This window comes from Metarhizium brunneum, chromosome 5 (assembly GCF_013426205.1).
Source record: "Metarhizium brunneum chromosome 5, complete sequence".
NCBI lineage: Eukaryota > Fungi > Ascomycota > Sordariomycetes > Hypocreales > Clavicipitaceae > Metarhizium > Metarhizium brunneum.
Genome location: NC_089426.1, coordinates 3,274,799 through 3,290,831, shown reverse-complemented (window position 1 = coordinate 3,290,831; position 16,033 = coordinate 3,274,799). Strand labels below are relative to the sequence as shown.

At 54.6% G+C, this 16,033-nt stretch overlaps 7 protein-coding genes across 7 annotated transcripts; 4 read left to right on the top strand and 3 right to left on the bottom strand.

Moving 5' to 3' along the window:
• Positions 1–1,415: 1,415 nt before the first annotated feature.
• On the top strand, positions 1,416–3,335 carry G6M90_00g090650 (uncharacterized protein; the record flags this gene model as incomplete). The annotated part of the gene is made up of 2 exons (XM_014686237.1): positions 1,416–2,974; positions 3,056–3,335. The coding sequence occupies 2 exons, from the start codon at positions 1,416–1,418 to the stop codon at positions 3,333–3,335; spliced, it is 1,839 nt and encodes a 612-aa protein (XP_014541723.1).
• Positions 3,336–3,909: 574 nt separating this feature from the next.
• On the bottom strand, positions 3,910–4,719 carry RRP40 (Exosome complex component RRP40; the record flags this gene model as incomplete). Its single annotated transcript, XM_066131380.1, has 2 exons — positions 3,910–4,449; positions 4,522–4,719. The coding sequence occupies 2 exons, from the start codon at positions 4,717–4,719 to the stop codon at positions 3,910–3,912; spliced, it is 738 nt and encodes a 245-aa protein (XP_065987268.1).
• Positions 4,720–5,110: 391 nt separating this feature from the next.
• SSZ1 (Ribosome-associated complex subunit SSZ1) lies at positions 5,111–6,998 on the top strand (the record flags this gene model as incomplete). Its single annotated transcript, XM_066131379.1, has 3 exons — positions 5,111–5,249; positions 5,351–5,477; positions 5,555–6,998. 3 exons carry the CDS (start codon positions 5,111–5,113, stop codon positions 6,996–6,998), a joined length of 1,710 nt encoding a protein of 569 aa, XP_065987373.1.
• Positions 6,999–7,483: 485 nt separating this feature from the next.
• G6M90_00g090620 (uncharacterized protein) lies at positions 7,484–8,916 on the bottom strand (the record flags this gene model as incomplete). Its single annotated transcript, XM_014686234.2, has 4 exons — positions 7,484–8,070; positions 8,137–8,719; positions 8,790–8,813; positions 8,881–8,916. The coding sequence occupies 4 exons, from the start codon at positions 8,914–8,916 to the stop codon at positions 7,484–7,486; spliced, it is 1,230 nt and encodes a 409-aa protein (XP_014541720.2).
• Positions 8,917–10,172: 1,256 nt separating this feature from the next.
• Positions 10,173–12,923, top strand: POP1 (Ribonucleases P/MRP protein subunit POP1; the record flags this gene model as incomplete). The annotated part of the gene is made up of 1 exon (XM_014686233.1): positions 10,173–12,923. One exon carries the CDS (start codon positions 10,173–10,175, stop codon positions 12,921–12,923), a length of 2,751 nt encoding a protein of 916 aa, XP_014541719.1.
• Positions 12,924–13,274: 351 nt separating this feature from the next.
• On the top strand, positions 13,275–13,836 carry G6M90_00g090600 (uncharacterized protein; the record flags this gene model as incomplete). Its single annotated transcript, XM_066131378.1, has 2 exons — positions 13,275–13,364; positions 13,435–13,836. The coding sequence occupies 2 exons, from the start codon at positions 13,275–13,277 to the stop codon at positions 13,834–13,836; spliced, it is 492 nt and encodes a 163-aa protein (XP_065987530.1).
• A 278-nt stretch (positions 13,837–14,114) lies between these two features.
• Positions 14,115–15,182, bottom strand: G6M90_00g090590 (uncharacterized protein; the record flags this gene model as incomplete). Its single annotated transcript, XM_014686231.1, has 2 exons — positions 14,115–15,016; positions 15,080–15,182. 2 exons carry the CDS (start codon positions 15,180–15,182, stop codon positions 14,115–14,117), a joined length of 1,005 nt encoding a protein of 334 aa, XP_014541717.1.
• Positions 15,183–16,033: the final 851 nt, after the last annotated feature.

The window sequence follows — 16,033 nt, the reverse complement described above, 5'->3', positions numbered from 1 at the left end:
AGGTTGGGAGCGGCAAGGCAAGAATTGCATTGTGATACACGGGGAGGTTTCTCGGTGTCAGAGATGCGGAGGACAGGGGCACGTCGGGCGACGTGATGGCAGACATGGAGGGCGGTTGACCAAGAAGGCGGAGGCAGCCAGCCAACAAAGTCCGGTGCCGGGTGAAGGGTTAAGGTTGTCAAGGTTCAGATGTTGTGTTGAGTTTCAAGGGCCGGGGCTGGTGGCAGTGGTAAAAAGGTCTAGTCAACTTCAATTGCCGTGGGGTTGTCTTCGACCACAGCTGAGCAGGCAGGCTGGCGGCGTTGGTGTTGGCGACAAAGCATATTGACTTTACGAAGTCTTGGCTTTCCCGTTCGAGCAGGTTATTATGACCATGCCTAGAGCAGACAATGGCAGCCGACTTGGGCTGCAGCTGGTCGATTAAACAGATACATACACATGATACCCCGGATGCCTGACTCGAGTATGGCTGGAGCAGGACAGAGATGCGCTAGCCGGCTTTCGGATTGATTCAACCGACGGCAAGCTTGATTTGGACGACTTTCGCGGCGGCCTACAGGGTCTGTGTGTGTTGGAAGGATGAACGGGCAGGATGACGATGATGACGATGATGCAGATGCAGGGTAGACAATGCCGCGAAAAAGCAGAGCGCCGCCGCATTGAATGCTAAGATGAGGAGGGTTTAGCGTCTGGTGGTCTGGCGGCAGCTGTGAGCGGCGGTCAGTGGGCAGTGCGTGGGCAGCTGGCATGGAGCCGCCTAGATTGACGCCACCAATGGCTTCACGTCTGGTATTAAACGTGGAAAGCTGGCACACACACGGGGACCTGGCGAAGTACGTACGGAGTACAACATCTGGTATCAATTGTCCACGTACCACCACCGCGGAGACGACGCTGTCAATCCGTGACGACAAAGCCTAACCCCGGGGCTGCTGTACGGAGCATATACCCGGTACGTGTGCATCCTTGTACTTGACCTTCGCGCCGGCTTGTGCCGCAGGCCCTTCAGCTCAAGCTTCCATGTCCAACCTGCCCACCCTAATTACCGCCATTAACCATTACCGATCGCAGGTTTCATTTGTATTTCTCCTTCTCCCCCTTCCACATCCTCATTCTTACTACGCTTCGCAAGCATGTATGCTTGACAGTATCCAGACACCGACCGCTCATCAACGTCGCTGCGTGCTGCGCAGTTGTTTAGTCGGCCCCAACGGGCCTTTGCGCGAGCCCCCATCGTGGGCGGCCTCCCATGTGGACAGTTGCTCCATCGCAACGTTGGCACCTTGGCACTTGATACTCGCACCGCTTGACTGTCCATGGTGATGGGCAGCCATCTCGTTGCAGCAGCTGCAGTTTCTCGTGCTGTCCACGAGATCCCACCATTTTCATCATTGAACTCGAGAGCTGCCGTCGCCATGGCGGCCGCTACAGAGCCTGCCCTCAGAGCTTATAAACGAGACATGAGCGATGGGGCCATTGCTGGAACCGTCGTTGGTGTTGTCGTCGCCGTCGCACTATTAGCCTTTTGCCTCTATCCCGTTGTCATTCACCAAATCAAACGCCGAAGGCGAGCACAACGGCCCAAGTTCGATGCCGAAGCAGGGCTTTTCCCACAGCCTGGCACCGGCCCGGTGCAGCATCAGAATTTACATCGTCGCCTGTCATCGACAGACTCGTTCAAGCAAAATGGGGATGTTGCGCGCGGGGACTTTGGCGCCCTTCAGAACAAGGAGTTTGGCTGGCCGTCTTATAATGGCCATGTGACGCAGCCGGATGGGAATTTTGGCCCGTCGAGACAGTTTTCTGCGCAAACAGGTGATGGTTCCCGGCAAGAACAGAGCCATTACACCGGCAACAACTTTTCAAACGACGAGCCATTCCCATATTATTTTGAAAACACCCCTGCGGCAACGGCACACGATGATAATCCAGGGGTTCTCAAGGGAACCAGTGCTGATTATTACAGCCCGTCAATCCCTTCATCGGCGTTTGGCATGATCACCACCCCAGAGCCTGCCGACGAACCACCTCCGACATTATCGCGTGGCAGCTCTTTGAAGCACCATATAAAGCACATGTTTCGCCAGCAGAGCGGCCGCGAAAACTCTCTTGCGTCGGTGCTGTCCAGCAACGACAAAGCCACCGCGTCGCAGGTACCTCCAGGGACGGAGCTTGGCCAAATACTCACGACAGGCCGTGCAACCGACTCTCCAACCGAGCTTTCGCCCACCAAGACATCAATGCCACCACCCTATGTTCCCGGAGTGACGGAACCACCAGAGACGAAGGAATCATCAGCGTCTCCTCCACAATTAACGATTCAGACCCCACCCCAATCACCACCACCGCCGGCGGAACGAGCGTTCCAGGCGTCGCCTTCACCGCCGACCTTTCCCGCTCCTGGCACTGTGAATCCCATGGATATCATGCCTGCGTCAACAGAGTCAGAAGTATGGCACAGAACCGAGCATCGATTGCATACCTCATACGGGTCCTCTCCAGGGCTTTCGTCTACCGGTGACCCTGCTGAGCAAGAGCATTTCTCGACCTTGGCATTTACACCTTTGCCCACGTCCGCCCTATCTCCTTCGGATGCTGCTAATGCCGCCCGGCCAGCTACTCCGACGAATCAGAACGCTGTTCAGGGGTTGCAGGCAATGGATGAAAATGATGTGCCAATGGTTGACGTGCATAGCCACGATCACCTGAGCCCGTCCATGATCCCGGACAATGGCCGACATCAGAGTTGTACCTCGGACGGATCAACTCAATACCACGGGCCGCACTCGACCGGGCCATCCACCGAAAATACCCCTTCGACACAGTTCGACAGCCCTTCTCCAGGTTCAATGAATAGCTCTGAAATCCGCAACAGTGCTTCCCCGCAACCCGGACAAGCATCTCCAAGAACAGGGCTATTTCGATGTGACGAGCCTGGTTGCAGTCAAGTGTTTGACCAGCCACACAAGCTCAAGTAAGTGGGGGGAGGGGGAGTCAAAATTCACCATGCTACCAATGTCTTGTGTTGAATTTGCAGAAACTAACCGGGAAGTAGACATCACCAGCGCTATCACATCAAAGAACACAAATGCCCTTACAAAAACTGTGGCAAGGGCTTTGGAACTAAGACGCACTTACAACGGCATATAAATGACCGCCATGAGAAGAAGAAGAAATTCCACTGTGCGTTTCCAGAGTGCGATTATTCCAAGGCCGGGGGCAAAGCATTCCCTCGCAAGGATAACTGGAAGCGGCATATGACCAAAATTCATAACATGGATCAGCAACATCTCCCAGAACCCATCGAAGTTGATCTGGACATGGGCGGCACATGATGTTGCAGCTGGCACAAAATACACACCGAGAAAGTGTCATACTGTTTACACTAACCACCGTCGACCGGGACTCAACGCAACGGTTCTGCGACCATCAGCAGAGTTTGGACATCGGTTATTGCACAGCAGCAACCCACGCCATTATAGAAACATATACCTTCGAAACAGGCGTTTCGCATGTAGATAGTTGCAGCGAACGTGCACTCCTGCTTCATCGTGAATTCTTTTTTTTTTCTTTTCTTTCGCTTTGCGTTATTCTCGGTTACATTCACAAGGATCTACCAACTTTTGTCTATCTTTTCCAAATGGAGATTGCGCATCAATGGAGAGACTATGAAATAGGGTTTGGGGCATCAGGTAATAAGGACTTTGCTAGAGCAGCAATGAGGCGTTTGGATACAGTATTTTCTGGTTGATCATGACCAGCATGGAGCAGCACTTTGCTAATTACAGACTTTACGGCTCTGGGGCGTTGCGGTATATGTATGGTGTTGCGCGAGCGAGCGCTTTGTATGTAGTAACAAAAAGGAAGGTCGGCGAACTGTTTCCGAGCTCAATAGAGAGAGCGAGAGCTTCAGCTCAAATCTTTGATTATCTTTCGGACCAATTTCTTTTGGTCTTCTACTCCTAGTCTCCTCTCGTCTGTCTCCTGAATTGCTCTTCCGACAGCCAGAACAGTCTTTGTATTTTCGCTGTCCACCCAGAATCGCCCGTTGCGGCCCGTTGCGGTATCGAATTGCAAACCCAGCGCACCCAGCTCTTCCAACACAACAATCTTGCCTTCCTGCACGCTCTTGGGCATCATCAGTCGCCTAGCCATCCCTAATGATATGTCAAACATCATACCGCCGGTCAAGGGCCCCAATCCATCCGATTTCCCCGTCGACGATGAAACACACTCTAGTTCTGCATCCATATGCTTATTCGCCAGAGTGACGCGCGCGTAGACCAGCGCCCCGGGTGCCAAGACAGGACGTGTCTTCTTGGTCGCCGACTCGAACGACAATTGCGGCAGTAGCACGGGCGCGGTGTAATCTGACAGATGGACGTAGTAGACATCTGCGGCGGTCTTGTGAATCGTTCCTATGACGAGCTCTCCCACCCGAGGGACGTACTGTAAACAATATCCCGACCCGCCGTTAGCCACATTTCCGCTCAGATAGTCGATGCATAGTAATTGGCTTACCCGCCCATGTGAGTTCTCAACTCTAATCGCATTCTTTGGTCTATCCGTCACAAACTGGCCAGCCAGCGTGGGCACAACATCATTCGGAGGAACGTGCCGCAGGCCGGGGCCTAATCGGAGCGGCTTCTTAGGATGTGAGGGCACAAGGTCTGGTGGGATGTGATCGCCCGGAAGGACGAACACCGGTTCTGAAGACATGATGCCTGGTGAATGGCGGTGGAAGTTCCGTGCCAGCCAGTTCTTCCAGCGTCGTGAAGCTGTTTGCCCTTTGCAGGACGACAATTTCAATGGAGGCGGGTTCGAAAGCGGTTTAGCGGCCCACGGTGGGGGTAAGGTGTGAGCATCCTCGTTAGCTGGGCAGGTGCTCGAAATTTCTGGGATAGAATTGATAAGACGCAAAAAAAATAATACCCCCACTACTCATTTTGCCAAGGGCCCCAAACCTTCAACTACGTTTCTTTCGACGCGGCCGCGACCGGTTTTTTTTTTTTTTGGCAGAAAAACAACCCGAAGCGTATTTTGCTTCTCTGCTACCGAGTTTCAATCGCTCTTTGCACGACTACGAATTTGCTCGCTCAAACCGCTCCGGATGTCTGAGAGTAGGGGCGCCAAACCCGGTCCCGAGCCAGCGGACCGGGTGGTTATTGGTATCACCTTTGGCAACTCCAACAGTTCGATTGCGTTTACTGTCGATGACAAGGCGGAGGTTATTGCCAATGAGGACGGAGGTATGTCTCTGTAGGACTGGGGGGCTTGGATTGGATGTTGGCAGGGTGAATTGTGGTTGTTTGATGTGACACCGTGATACTGACCTTCTTTTGGGCATCAGACCGACAAATTCCTACTGTTCTGTCGTACGTCGACGGTGACGAGTACTACGGTGCCCAGGCCAAGGCGTTCTTGGTGCGCAATCCTTCCAATTCGATCGCTTACTTCCGGGAGTTTTTGGGCAAGGAGTACGTATATGCATCCCTTGTGTTTCTGCGCAACGTGACGGGAAGAGCCGCGGTGCTAACAATGGTGCTTTCAATAGCTTCAAGTCCATTGACCCTACCTACTGCCATGCCGCTGCTCACCCCCAGGACAACGCCGGCAACGTCTTCTTCTCGGTCAAGGACAAGGACGCCGAGGGCGAAGCTTCGCCCGTCTCTGTCAGCGAAGCTGCCACCCGGTATCTGCGCCGCCTGGTCACCTCGGCCTCAGACTACCTTGGCAAGAAGGTGACCTCGGCCGTCATCACCGTGCCGACCAACTTCAGCGACAAGCAGCGCGAGGCCCTGATAAAGGCGGCCAACGATGCCGACCTCGAGGTTCTGCAGCTCATTTCTGACCCTGTTGCTGCCATGCTGGCGTACGATGCTCGCCCCGAGGGTGTTGTCGAGGACAAGATTGTCGTTGTTGCTGATCTGGGCGGCACTCGCTCAGATGTTGCTGTTGTCGCCTCAAGAGGCGGCATGTACACTGTCCTGGCTACTGCGCATGACTACGAGTTTGCCGGTGTCCAGCTTGACCAGGTGCTCATGGACCACTTCGCAAAGGAGTTTATCAAGAAACACACCACCGACCCCCGATCCAACGCCAAGAGTCTGGCCAAGCTCCGACAGGAGGCTGAGGCCACCAAGAAGGCACTCTCCCTGGGAACAAATGCCCAGTTCAGCATCGAGAGTCTGGCAGAGGGCTTCGACTTCTCGTCCACCATTAACCGCCTGCGATACGAAATGATTGGCCGCAAGGTCTTTGAGGGCTTCAACCGCCTCGTCGAAGGCGTCGTCAAGAAGGCTGAGCTGGACGTCCTCGACATTGACGAGGTCATCATGTGCGGCGGCACATCCCACACGCCCCGCATCGCCAACAACCTGCGCAACATCTTCCCCGAGAGCACCAGGATCCTCGCCCCGGCCACCAACGTCAGCGCCATCAACCCGTCCGAGGCTCAGGCCCGCGGTGCCGCCCTCCAGGCCTCACTGATCCAGGAATACGAAGCCAACGACATCGAACAGTCCACCCACCCCGCCGTCACCACCGTCAAGCACATCTCCAACGCCATCGGCGTCGTCACCATCAACCCCGACGGCGAAGAAGTGTTTACCCCCATCATGCAAGCCGAGACTGCGGCCCCTGCCCGCCGCACCGTGCACATTGCCGCCCCCAAGGACGGCGGCGACGTCCTCATCAAGGTCGTCGAAGGCGGCACCCACATCAAAATCACCAAGCCCGAGCCCAAGACTAAGGAGCCCGTCAACGGCGACAAGGGCTCCGACGCCGACTCTGATTTCGATTCAGAGGAGGAGGAAGAGGAGGAGAAGCGCGAGAAGATCTGGAAGCTGGGCAAACAGCTCGCCGAGGCTGCTATCAAGGGCGTCAAGAAGGGCGGCAAAGTCGAGGTCACCATCAACGTGTTGGCTGATCTCGGCGTCACCGTGACTGCTAGAGAAGTCGGTGGAAAGGGCGGCGTCAGGGGTAACTTGGCTGCTTAAATTTTTGTCCCGGAAAGGGAGTTGAGGACAGGAGCTTGTGGATTAACCCTATCTTTTGTTCAGTATGGGGCTTCGTTTGTCTTGTCTTTTTTTTGTTTGTTTTTGACATGACCAAAAAGGGGGACACTATTGATAGATTGGTGGACAAAATGTGGAAGTGGCAAGGAGCATGGTTTGCCTCCACGGAATTAGACAGCGTGATTCTCGATATCGAGACGGGATAAATAAATAGGTGTATGGTAATTATACATGATCAATACGACTAGTTTACTTGAATGTGATGGATTTGAAAAGTATTCGGTTGGGATGGGATGGGTGTCAGTGTTTGGTGGACGGAGCAAATCATGGGCGGGTTGCAGAAGGGAGAAGATGCCATTAGGGCCAGCTAAGCGGCAAGGTATCAGAGTCACTTTATCAAAACGCCGGCTACAAAACCTCGAGAAAATACATGTCGTGTCGTGTCACTGAATTGCCAATGGTTCAGTTCAAGCTTCCACGCTGCCGGGCAACTTCCACGCTACCAAGTCCTCCCTCACCTCAAACTCGTCCACCTCCCTGGCCCTCCTCATGGCGGGCTCGCCTCTCCCGCCATCACTACTGCTGCCCAGTGTCGGCGCCAGACTGCCCATGCTGCCACTCCTGCTGCTGCCGAGGTCGTCGTCGCGGGCATCCCTACCATCCTCGTTGACGAACCGGCCTCCGCGCCTGTGGCCCCCGGTGCCGTTGCCGCCGGACCCTCCGGTGACGGTGGACACGCTCCTGTCGCTAGACGCGCTCTTGTCGCGGCTATGCCGGCCGTGGCTCCCGTCATGGCTGTTGTGGTGGTTGGCGTATCGGCGGAAGTCGCTGGGCCGAAGGGTGCCGGCCAAGGGCTCCGCCTCACCCTCGTCGCTGTTGTGATTGTCGTGCGCCTCCTTCTTGGTGCCCCAGCCGTTGCCGCCGGAGAAGATGTCCTCGATGCACTCGTCGGCCGGTAGCTCATTAGGCTGCCGGGACCAGGAGGCCGCGAGGGTCCGGCGGTAGAGGTCGTGCACCTCGGCTGCATCCCTGGGCTTTGAAATACTGGGCATCGCTGAAGCCGCGTTAGCAGCAAGTGACATGGCTGGGGGAAAAGGGGGAAGGGGGGGGAGAAGCGTACGTGATGTGTCATCCTCAGCTTCGGGTGCTACTAATCCTGCGATGCCGCCAAACACGGGGGCGGTTTTCAGTGCTGGCGCGACAAAGTTGCGCTCTCCGTCTACTTGTACCATGAGGATGCCAATCTTGAGCGTGCTGTTGATCTTGCTGTCTGACATGAGATATCTCCTCACGATGCCCTCCTCCACGATGCGATTTTCAGGCCTGGCGCCGCCATCAGCGGGAGTCGGGCTGACGCCGATGCTGCTGCGTTTTCGAGGCGGCGACCCTGCTTCACGGCTGAATGACTCGCTCTCTTCCACGTACTCGGCTAGATTGAGCTTGACGTAGCCAAGGGTGATCTTTTCAGCGACGGCAAATTCTTGGACAATCTCAAACTCCATGGGGCACTCGGTCAGGCTGTTGTTCTTCTCCATGGAGATTCGGACTCCGGGAATCAGTTTGCTGTAGCCGTAGTCAACTTTGTGGTTGGAAATGGGGCATTTCCCGGTGCGCCCTCGATGCTCGGCGTGCATTGAGTGCGAGAGATGCCATTTGATGAATGAGCTGCCAGACACGAGGGGGATGTTGTTTAAATCATAAATCTGTAGAGGGATTGTATTAGACATGACAACTAGGAGAGGTGTGCAACAAAGAGTGTCGGGCCCGTCCAACCTTGAGATGTAATTCGAATTTGGGCTTGAGGCATTGTTAGCAAAAGTGGCCTCGATTGCGAGAACTCAATGTCGAAGGAGACGACACTCACCCTGCGAGCCTTGCCCACTGTGGACAAAAATTTCATGTTAGCGATTCGGTGTTTTTTGTAATTGAGGCTCCATGCAGCAATGCATCAATGCAATGAGGAAACAACCGATGCAAGCAAGTGGTTGAGGAGTGAGTGGTGAGTGGTAAGTGGTGGGTGATGAGCGTGCTTAATCCAACCGAGTTCACTTGAACGGCGCGCGTTTCCGAAAGAAGTCGTGGCCCTTGGCGTCCGGCATGAACAGGCAGGCAGTTGAGAAGAGCTGGCGCTTGCACACTAGAGCGAAAAATGTCTCGAGGTGTTTTGAAGGGGGATTTAAAAAACCGAATCCAGAATTAGACTGCCATGCCAGAATGCACCACTCACACACAAAGACAAGACGGACACAGGCACTTATTTAGGCACGAGGGAACGGGGCGTTCGGAATTTTAGGCTTACTGATAGAGGTCATGGGCTGCTGGGGTTTGATGGTGCGCAGGTGTGGGTGATGACGCTTGAGACGCTTGAGACCAGACGCTTGAGACGGAGCACGGGCGCCGGAGTGAGTGAGGCTCTCGCAGCCTCGAGCGACGGAGGCACGTGCCGGCGATCCCGGAGCGGCGGCGCTACTGCAGAATGGAGGACTTTTGCGGGACAATTTGGCGAAATGATGAGGCGATTTAAGCAACCTGAAAGAGAAAGAGATAAAGCGCTTGTTGTGGCAACGAGGGAAGCGAGGCGCAAGAACAAAATCAATCAATGGATGGACAGGAGGAAAACTGGGTACCCAGACAGCTACAACTTAACCCTAACCCTTGAGGCCCCAGTCTCACCAGTGAAGGATTCAGGGCCATCAGTTCATCCAGCAGTTGGTTAACCAAATACTACGCATTTTGAAGCAAAGCTGCTCAACGGATACGCTTGGGTCTATGAAGGTTCAATTCTTGTTTCTATACGCGGGGTCAGCTATTGCTATTAAATGGCTAGGCCCGACAACGCCAGTTGCCTTGATTGCGTCCCAGATAGTCTACTAATAGGGAACCTTGTGGCTAAACACTACGAGAAGTTCTGGTGGCATTGAAATGTTGACCAAGCTGAAATTGTGCATGTCTACGTGACGGTACTCCAATGAACCTTAAGAATTGCTCATGTCCCTTTCCAAGCCCGGACCATAGTGGGCCACCGCCTATCGATAAAGCTGCAGCAGTGGGCCGTGTCAAATTTCTGAGCCAAGTCGCGTATCAATCACATCAACACGCATACGATAGACCACATGGCACGCATTCGGCAGGCTTGGCCATCATAGCCCAGTGACTATGGCTCCGAAGCCGTCATCCGGTGGTCCATCTGCCTCTGCCACAGGGAAGCGTAACGCTGTGCCAGGCTCTGCCAATGCCTCGGCAAGTGCTCGCGGTGACGCATTTCGTCAAAAGAGAGCGAAAACGCACTCGGCGCGACACATCCCGGCCCAGCCAGCCGATGCAGCATTGAAAGATGGCGAACTCGACCTTCCGGCCTTTGTTGCCGCGCGTGAATTCGAGATTCGGTCTCTCGAGCAGAGCATGGCCACTTCCCAAGCTGTCAGCTCGACCCGTGCATTCCAGCAAGTCCCACGAGGGTTGCGACGTCGAACAGCAAGCCATAATCCGAAAAGAGTGCCGCGAAGACTGAGAGCAAGGGCCAGAAGAGAGATGGAAGACGACAATACCCCCCTGGTTGAATCTAGAAAACGAAAACCAAAGACAACAAGGGCGAGAATACGAGCGGAATCGGCAAAACGCCAGGGTGTTCTGGCGGCGAGGAAGCGCAAAAGGTTACTAAAAAAAGAAAAATCTGCCCAAAGTGAAGGAAAATCACTTGCCACCGAAGCCGAACGGTTGGCTAGACGGCAGCCTAAACCGAAAATTCGAAGAAACCAGCTCAACAGCCCTCCCACACCGCCGGCCAGGTTTCGCAAAAGGCAGATCAATAAGACTTGGTTACCGACTCACAAGTGGCATGCCAAAAGAGCGCATATGACTGATCCCAAGAATCCTCTGTGGCGCTTTGCTATCCCCTTGACGCCAACAGAGAAGATCTATCGGCCAACTCATCGTGCCCAAGGCGAGAGGGGGACCATGGTTTGGGATATGAGTTACATGAGCACAATTGGCGTGTATGGAAGCCCTGATGGCATAGAGAAGACTCTCAAGAGCGTCGGGGTTATGCAAGAATCGTGTTGGAATGACAAAGGCACGAAATGGAGGATGGGGTTGAAGGCATGGTCGGGCTGCATTTCACGGCCACAGGACGGTCTGAACAGAGTCATGTGTCCAGCTACGATTATATGGAATCCAGAGCCCGTGGCTGCAGAAAATGCAGCAAATGGGAGCCAGGCCAAGCGGCAACTCTACATAAGAGTAAATCCGGCAGCATTCCTGGAGGTCTTCGCCGAGCTAGTACGTCTGTCCAAGATGAAGGGATCGGGCGTTTTTGTCGAAGATTTGAGGTTTGAAATTGGCAGCATCGAACTCACCGGTCCTGCGTCTACAGAAGCTCTTTTGAGCACCATGACACCCTACTCAACAGAGGAGAGGCCCAAAAACAAGCACGCCAGTCTTTTCAGGTCCCTAAAGGGTCTAACTAATCCCGCCTCATTACCAGCAAATTCAGTTCTTGGATTCTCAATACAAGACCCCCGTCTGAGACACCCACCTCGAAAAATGGAATTTTCAGATGATTCCGAAGCTGAGTGCAAGCTTTTAGAGATATTGGCAGATTGGCCGGCAGAAGAGCAACTGGAGCCCTATAAACTGTTTGACAGAACCAGTCGCTTCCAAGCCACATGCTTGCCGTCACAAAAGACCATCAACAGGAGAAGGGGTGCAATAAGCCCTGGGTCGTTTTTAAAGCCCGGCCAAATAGACCCTCCTATTCCCGTAATTCTACTTGCGTCTCGCTCACCTACAAGCACACAGGCCCAGGGAACGTGGGTGGTGCTCATGCCGTGGAAATGTGTTCTGCCCTTGTGGTATAGCATGGTCCACTGCCCTCTCGTATCGGGTATGAATCCTCGGTTTGGTGGGTTAAACGAGACAATGCAAGTTGCGTTTGAACGAGGGCTATCATGGTTTCCAACGGACTTCATGGGCACTGATTCGGGTGCTGAGTGGGAGTTGGAAGAGCGGCAAAAGAGGCAACGAGCATATGACAGGCGTCCCAAGAGCAAGAGAACCTCGTGGACAACATTGGACCTGGGGGCCGGCAGGAAAGGCGAAATTGGCGATGGTCTAGCTTGCGATTATGAATTTCTTTTCGACTTACCTGCGCCTCCAAAGACCACAACCACCACCACCGAACCCGAGTTTGTCCAAGCAGACAAAACCGACGATCAAGATGCCATGGACGATGTTCAGCCAGTCTCTGCACCCAATACGTCGCCGAACCCTCCATCATTGAAGCTACTGAATTTAGTTTCAAGCGCAGATTTTTCCAAGGCAGTCACGTCTCAAGACTCTCCGCCTAAACTCCCACCCAATGCCATCATGAATGTTCGCATCACACTCTTATCACGCGGCACAGTAACTACATGCGCCAGAATCTATAGACTTCCTCAACAACCAGTTCCAGCACCGACGTCTTCAAACGCCGAAGTCCCATCCACTATAGCACAGGACAACAGCTCCGATTTGCCGCACGATTTACGCGCCCAATGGCTCTCCAAGGTCCCGCAGGGATGCAATTCCTCATCTAAACGGGCTCGAACCACGGCCAAAACCACAAACATGGAGTCCCGGATGCAGCTTCTCGCTCGGGAACTCACAGCACCACCGGTCGCCCATCCACCCCCTGCACCAAACCAGGTCGACATCGGCGGCCATCCCCTAGTTCCCGATGCCAAGGACCTAATCGGTTTCGTGACATCCGGCTCATATTGTCTTGCCGACGGCAAAGCAGCAGCCATTGGCAGTGTGGCCGCCGAGAAAGTAATACCCGGCGTGAAAGCAAACAGCAAAGAAGGACGGTTATGTATAGTAAGAAACGCCGGCGAGAATGTCGGCTGGATAGCAAAATGGGAGGCGATATAGTCATATTAGACGTGGACAGAATACCATGTATACGATATACCCGCCATGAGACAGGAAAATGCATCAAAATGTTTCCCTCACCAATCATCATGATGCCCACAGATGATGCCCTTCCCGACGCCACACCAACTCTAGCCTATGCAAATCGCGGCGGGGGCTGGTCTTGCCGTTTCACGCATGCCGCCGCCCATCACCATCTGTTGCCGAAAGGCGTCAATGACACATTCAGCTCACCGCGAGTATTACCAACTCGGTGATTCCTCGTCACCGTCAGTGTTCAATGCCAAAATAACCACAATCTGTCGCAAACCTCGACAGAACCACCAGGCACACCCCAAACAAGCATCAATAATGGCTCCCACCACCATCTCCGGCGGCTGTCTCTGCGAAGGCGTCCGCTACACAATCACATTCCCAGCAGACCACGACTTCACCGCGCAAGTAAACAACACAGGGCCCCCCTCCCCCCCTTCCCCCTTCCGCCGCCCAGCTAACAGGTCCCCACGCCCAGTGCTCAACGTGCCAGTGCTCCCAGTGCCGCAAGCAGACGGGCTCGCTCATCTTCCGGGTGCACAGGGTCCCCGTCTCCTCGCTGAGGTACACGTCCTCGGCGACGCTCTCGGAGTACCGCGCGTCGCCGGGGAACGCGCGCGGGTTCTGCTCCCGCTGCGGCTCGCTCCTGTTCTGGCGCCACGAGGCGTCGGACAGGATCAGCATGTGCGTCGGGTGCTTCGACGCGGAGGCGCTGCGCGAGCACGGCCGCCTGCTGACGTATGCGGAGCGGCACCTCTTCTGCGGCGCCGAGATCGACGGCGTGACGGACCACTTACCCGGGGACAGGTACAAGTACGACGACGAGGAAGGCGAGGGCGAGGGCGAGGTTGTCCTGCTGGGGAGGAGGGAGCCTCGCTAGCCGGGTGATCTGGATGCGTGATGAGCTGACCATGAGGATGACCGACGGACAATAGCTCATGTTCAATTCGCGTGAGGGGGGTGCATCAGACTGGGAAACAAAACAAATAAGCTTCATTCAAGTGTAGTATAATACCAAGGCGGTCTTTTCTTTTCAAATCACACCCCCAACGCCGGCTGTTCCACGCTGGAAATTTCAACTCGGAATCTATACACTTCTATTCGCGCTTTTTTCTTTTTTGCCCGAGACGCCATAAATCGAGCCCGTTTGGCATTTCATTAGTCCTCTTCGCTAATCTCGCTCTCGTCGCCTCCCATGGGCGTTTCCTCCTGGCTATTCGCCAGATCCTCAAACGCCTCCTCCATCTCCTTCTCTAGAACATCCTCCAAATCATCGCCAACGTCGCCGTCGCCCTCGTCATGCTCCATCTCCATGGCGTCTTCGTCCGTCGGTTCCGGTCGATGATGATTCACAGGACTAGGTAGCTTGAAGTCCATGTCTGGTTCGTCGTCACTCTCCCCATCCGCATCATCGGCCTCGGAGTCTCGCTGGTCCATAAAGTCGTCAAACCGCCTCGGGGGTGGGAATGCTGGCGAAAAGTCGGTTTGTCTAGCAGTAGTGTCGGCACCGGGGTACTCGATCAGCAAGCCCCCGTCATCATCTTCGTCCTCGTCCTCCTCTTCGTCAAAGGAGCTTGGTTTGGGCTTGGGCTTCTCCCTTTGTGGCTCGGGGAAAGACAGAGCCACTTCTTTGGCTTGCTGCTTCTTCTCCGCCTTGCGCTTGGGTTCTTTGGGTTGTGACTTTGCAGCCGAGGTCGCAGATGTGCCCTTGGGTGCGGTGGTCTTTTTCGCAGCGGCTCGCTGGGGCTGCGCTTCTGCTCCTTGTTTGCTGTCGAGGTGAGGATACTGCCGACTTAGACGGGCCGAGTCCGAGTTCCCCGGCAGCCGGGTGACGTTCATGTTGAATGTGGAGTCGATCTTGTCGAGGATAAAGGCCTTGCGCTCGCTATCGAAGTGCAGGACATATTGACTGCTGCTGGTGTTTCTCGAGCCGGTGTATAGGTACGCGCCGTCGTCGTCTGTAAACGACAAGTCGTATGAGTCTGTTTTGCCGGGGAGCGAAGGCTTGAGGCGGGCACTGTTGGGAGCATCGTCGGAGGATAGCACAGGTTTGTGGTTATCTGAGCTGGGGTGTTAGCAAGAAGCAGAGCGGCAATTGGGAGTCGTTGTTGTAGAATGCGTACATCTAATGCCTGTGAATATTTCGTTGGACGTCTTTCCCAGCAGCCCATCGCCGAGAATGACGGGATACTTGCCCGCGACGGTCGGGTCGATCAGACCAGCCATGTTGGGGCCGGGTGAAGCCGAGAGCGGTGCAGCCCGCCGCGTGAGATGCTATCCTGTCTGTGGATTCAGGGGTCGAAATACAAGCGATGGCGAGAGTTTGAGCGAGAGCAATTCGAGGATAGAGGATGGCCGTGGTAGATGATGGATGACGGATGATGGATGACGGACAATGACCGGGACATTGAGCGTGCGTGAGACTGGCCGAGACGGGCGACAGTGGGGCTGGACGTGGGAGGCCAGCTTTGTCCGGGTCCTCAGGGCCCAGAGTAGCACTCGGTACGCACACTACGGACTCGCCCGTACCTACGGCGCAGTTACGGCGTCGTTGCCATTATCACTTGCATCAGGCCATCAGCATGAACAGGAGCTGGACAAGCGGCCGAGAGAGATGCAGCATGGCCAGTATCCCTCGAGCACGTCGTGTCACTGCTGTGTGGGCTGTTGGGTGGAGGCTGTGGATTCAGAGTTGCACCGCAGGCGCATTAATCAACGACGTGGGCGCGACATCTGGCCAGTTTCGCCCTTCATGTGGCATGAAAAGTTGATTCCCTGTCCTCAGCTGTCAGTTGTCAATTCTCACTTCTCGAATTCGACCGCAGTGTGTACCGAGTAATCGGCACTGAATATCATCTGCAGAATCCCGTCTTGCATCACCAGACCTCTATTCTCCCCACCGGCAATCTTGCCTTGCAATACAAAGAGATACATCAAAGGCATTATTGTTCGTCCTGAATCAAGCACAATAACCATGCATTTTGGACCGTCCATGTGTACAAAGACCATCGGGTGCCGGCGCTTCTTATAGCACCACATCGCAAAAGACTTGTCGAGCTTTTCAACGCAATACATCA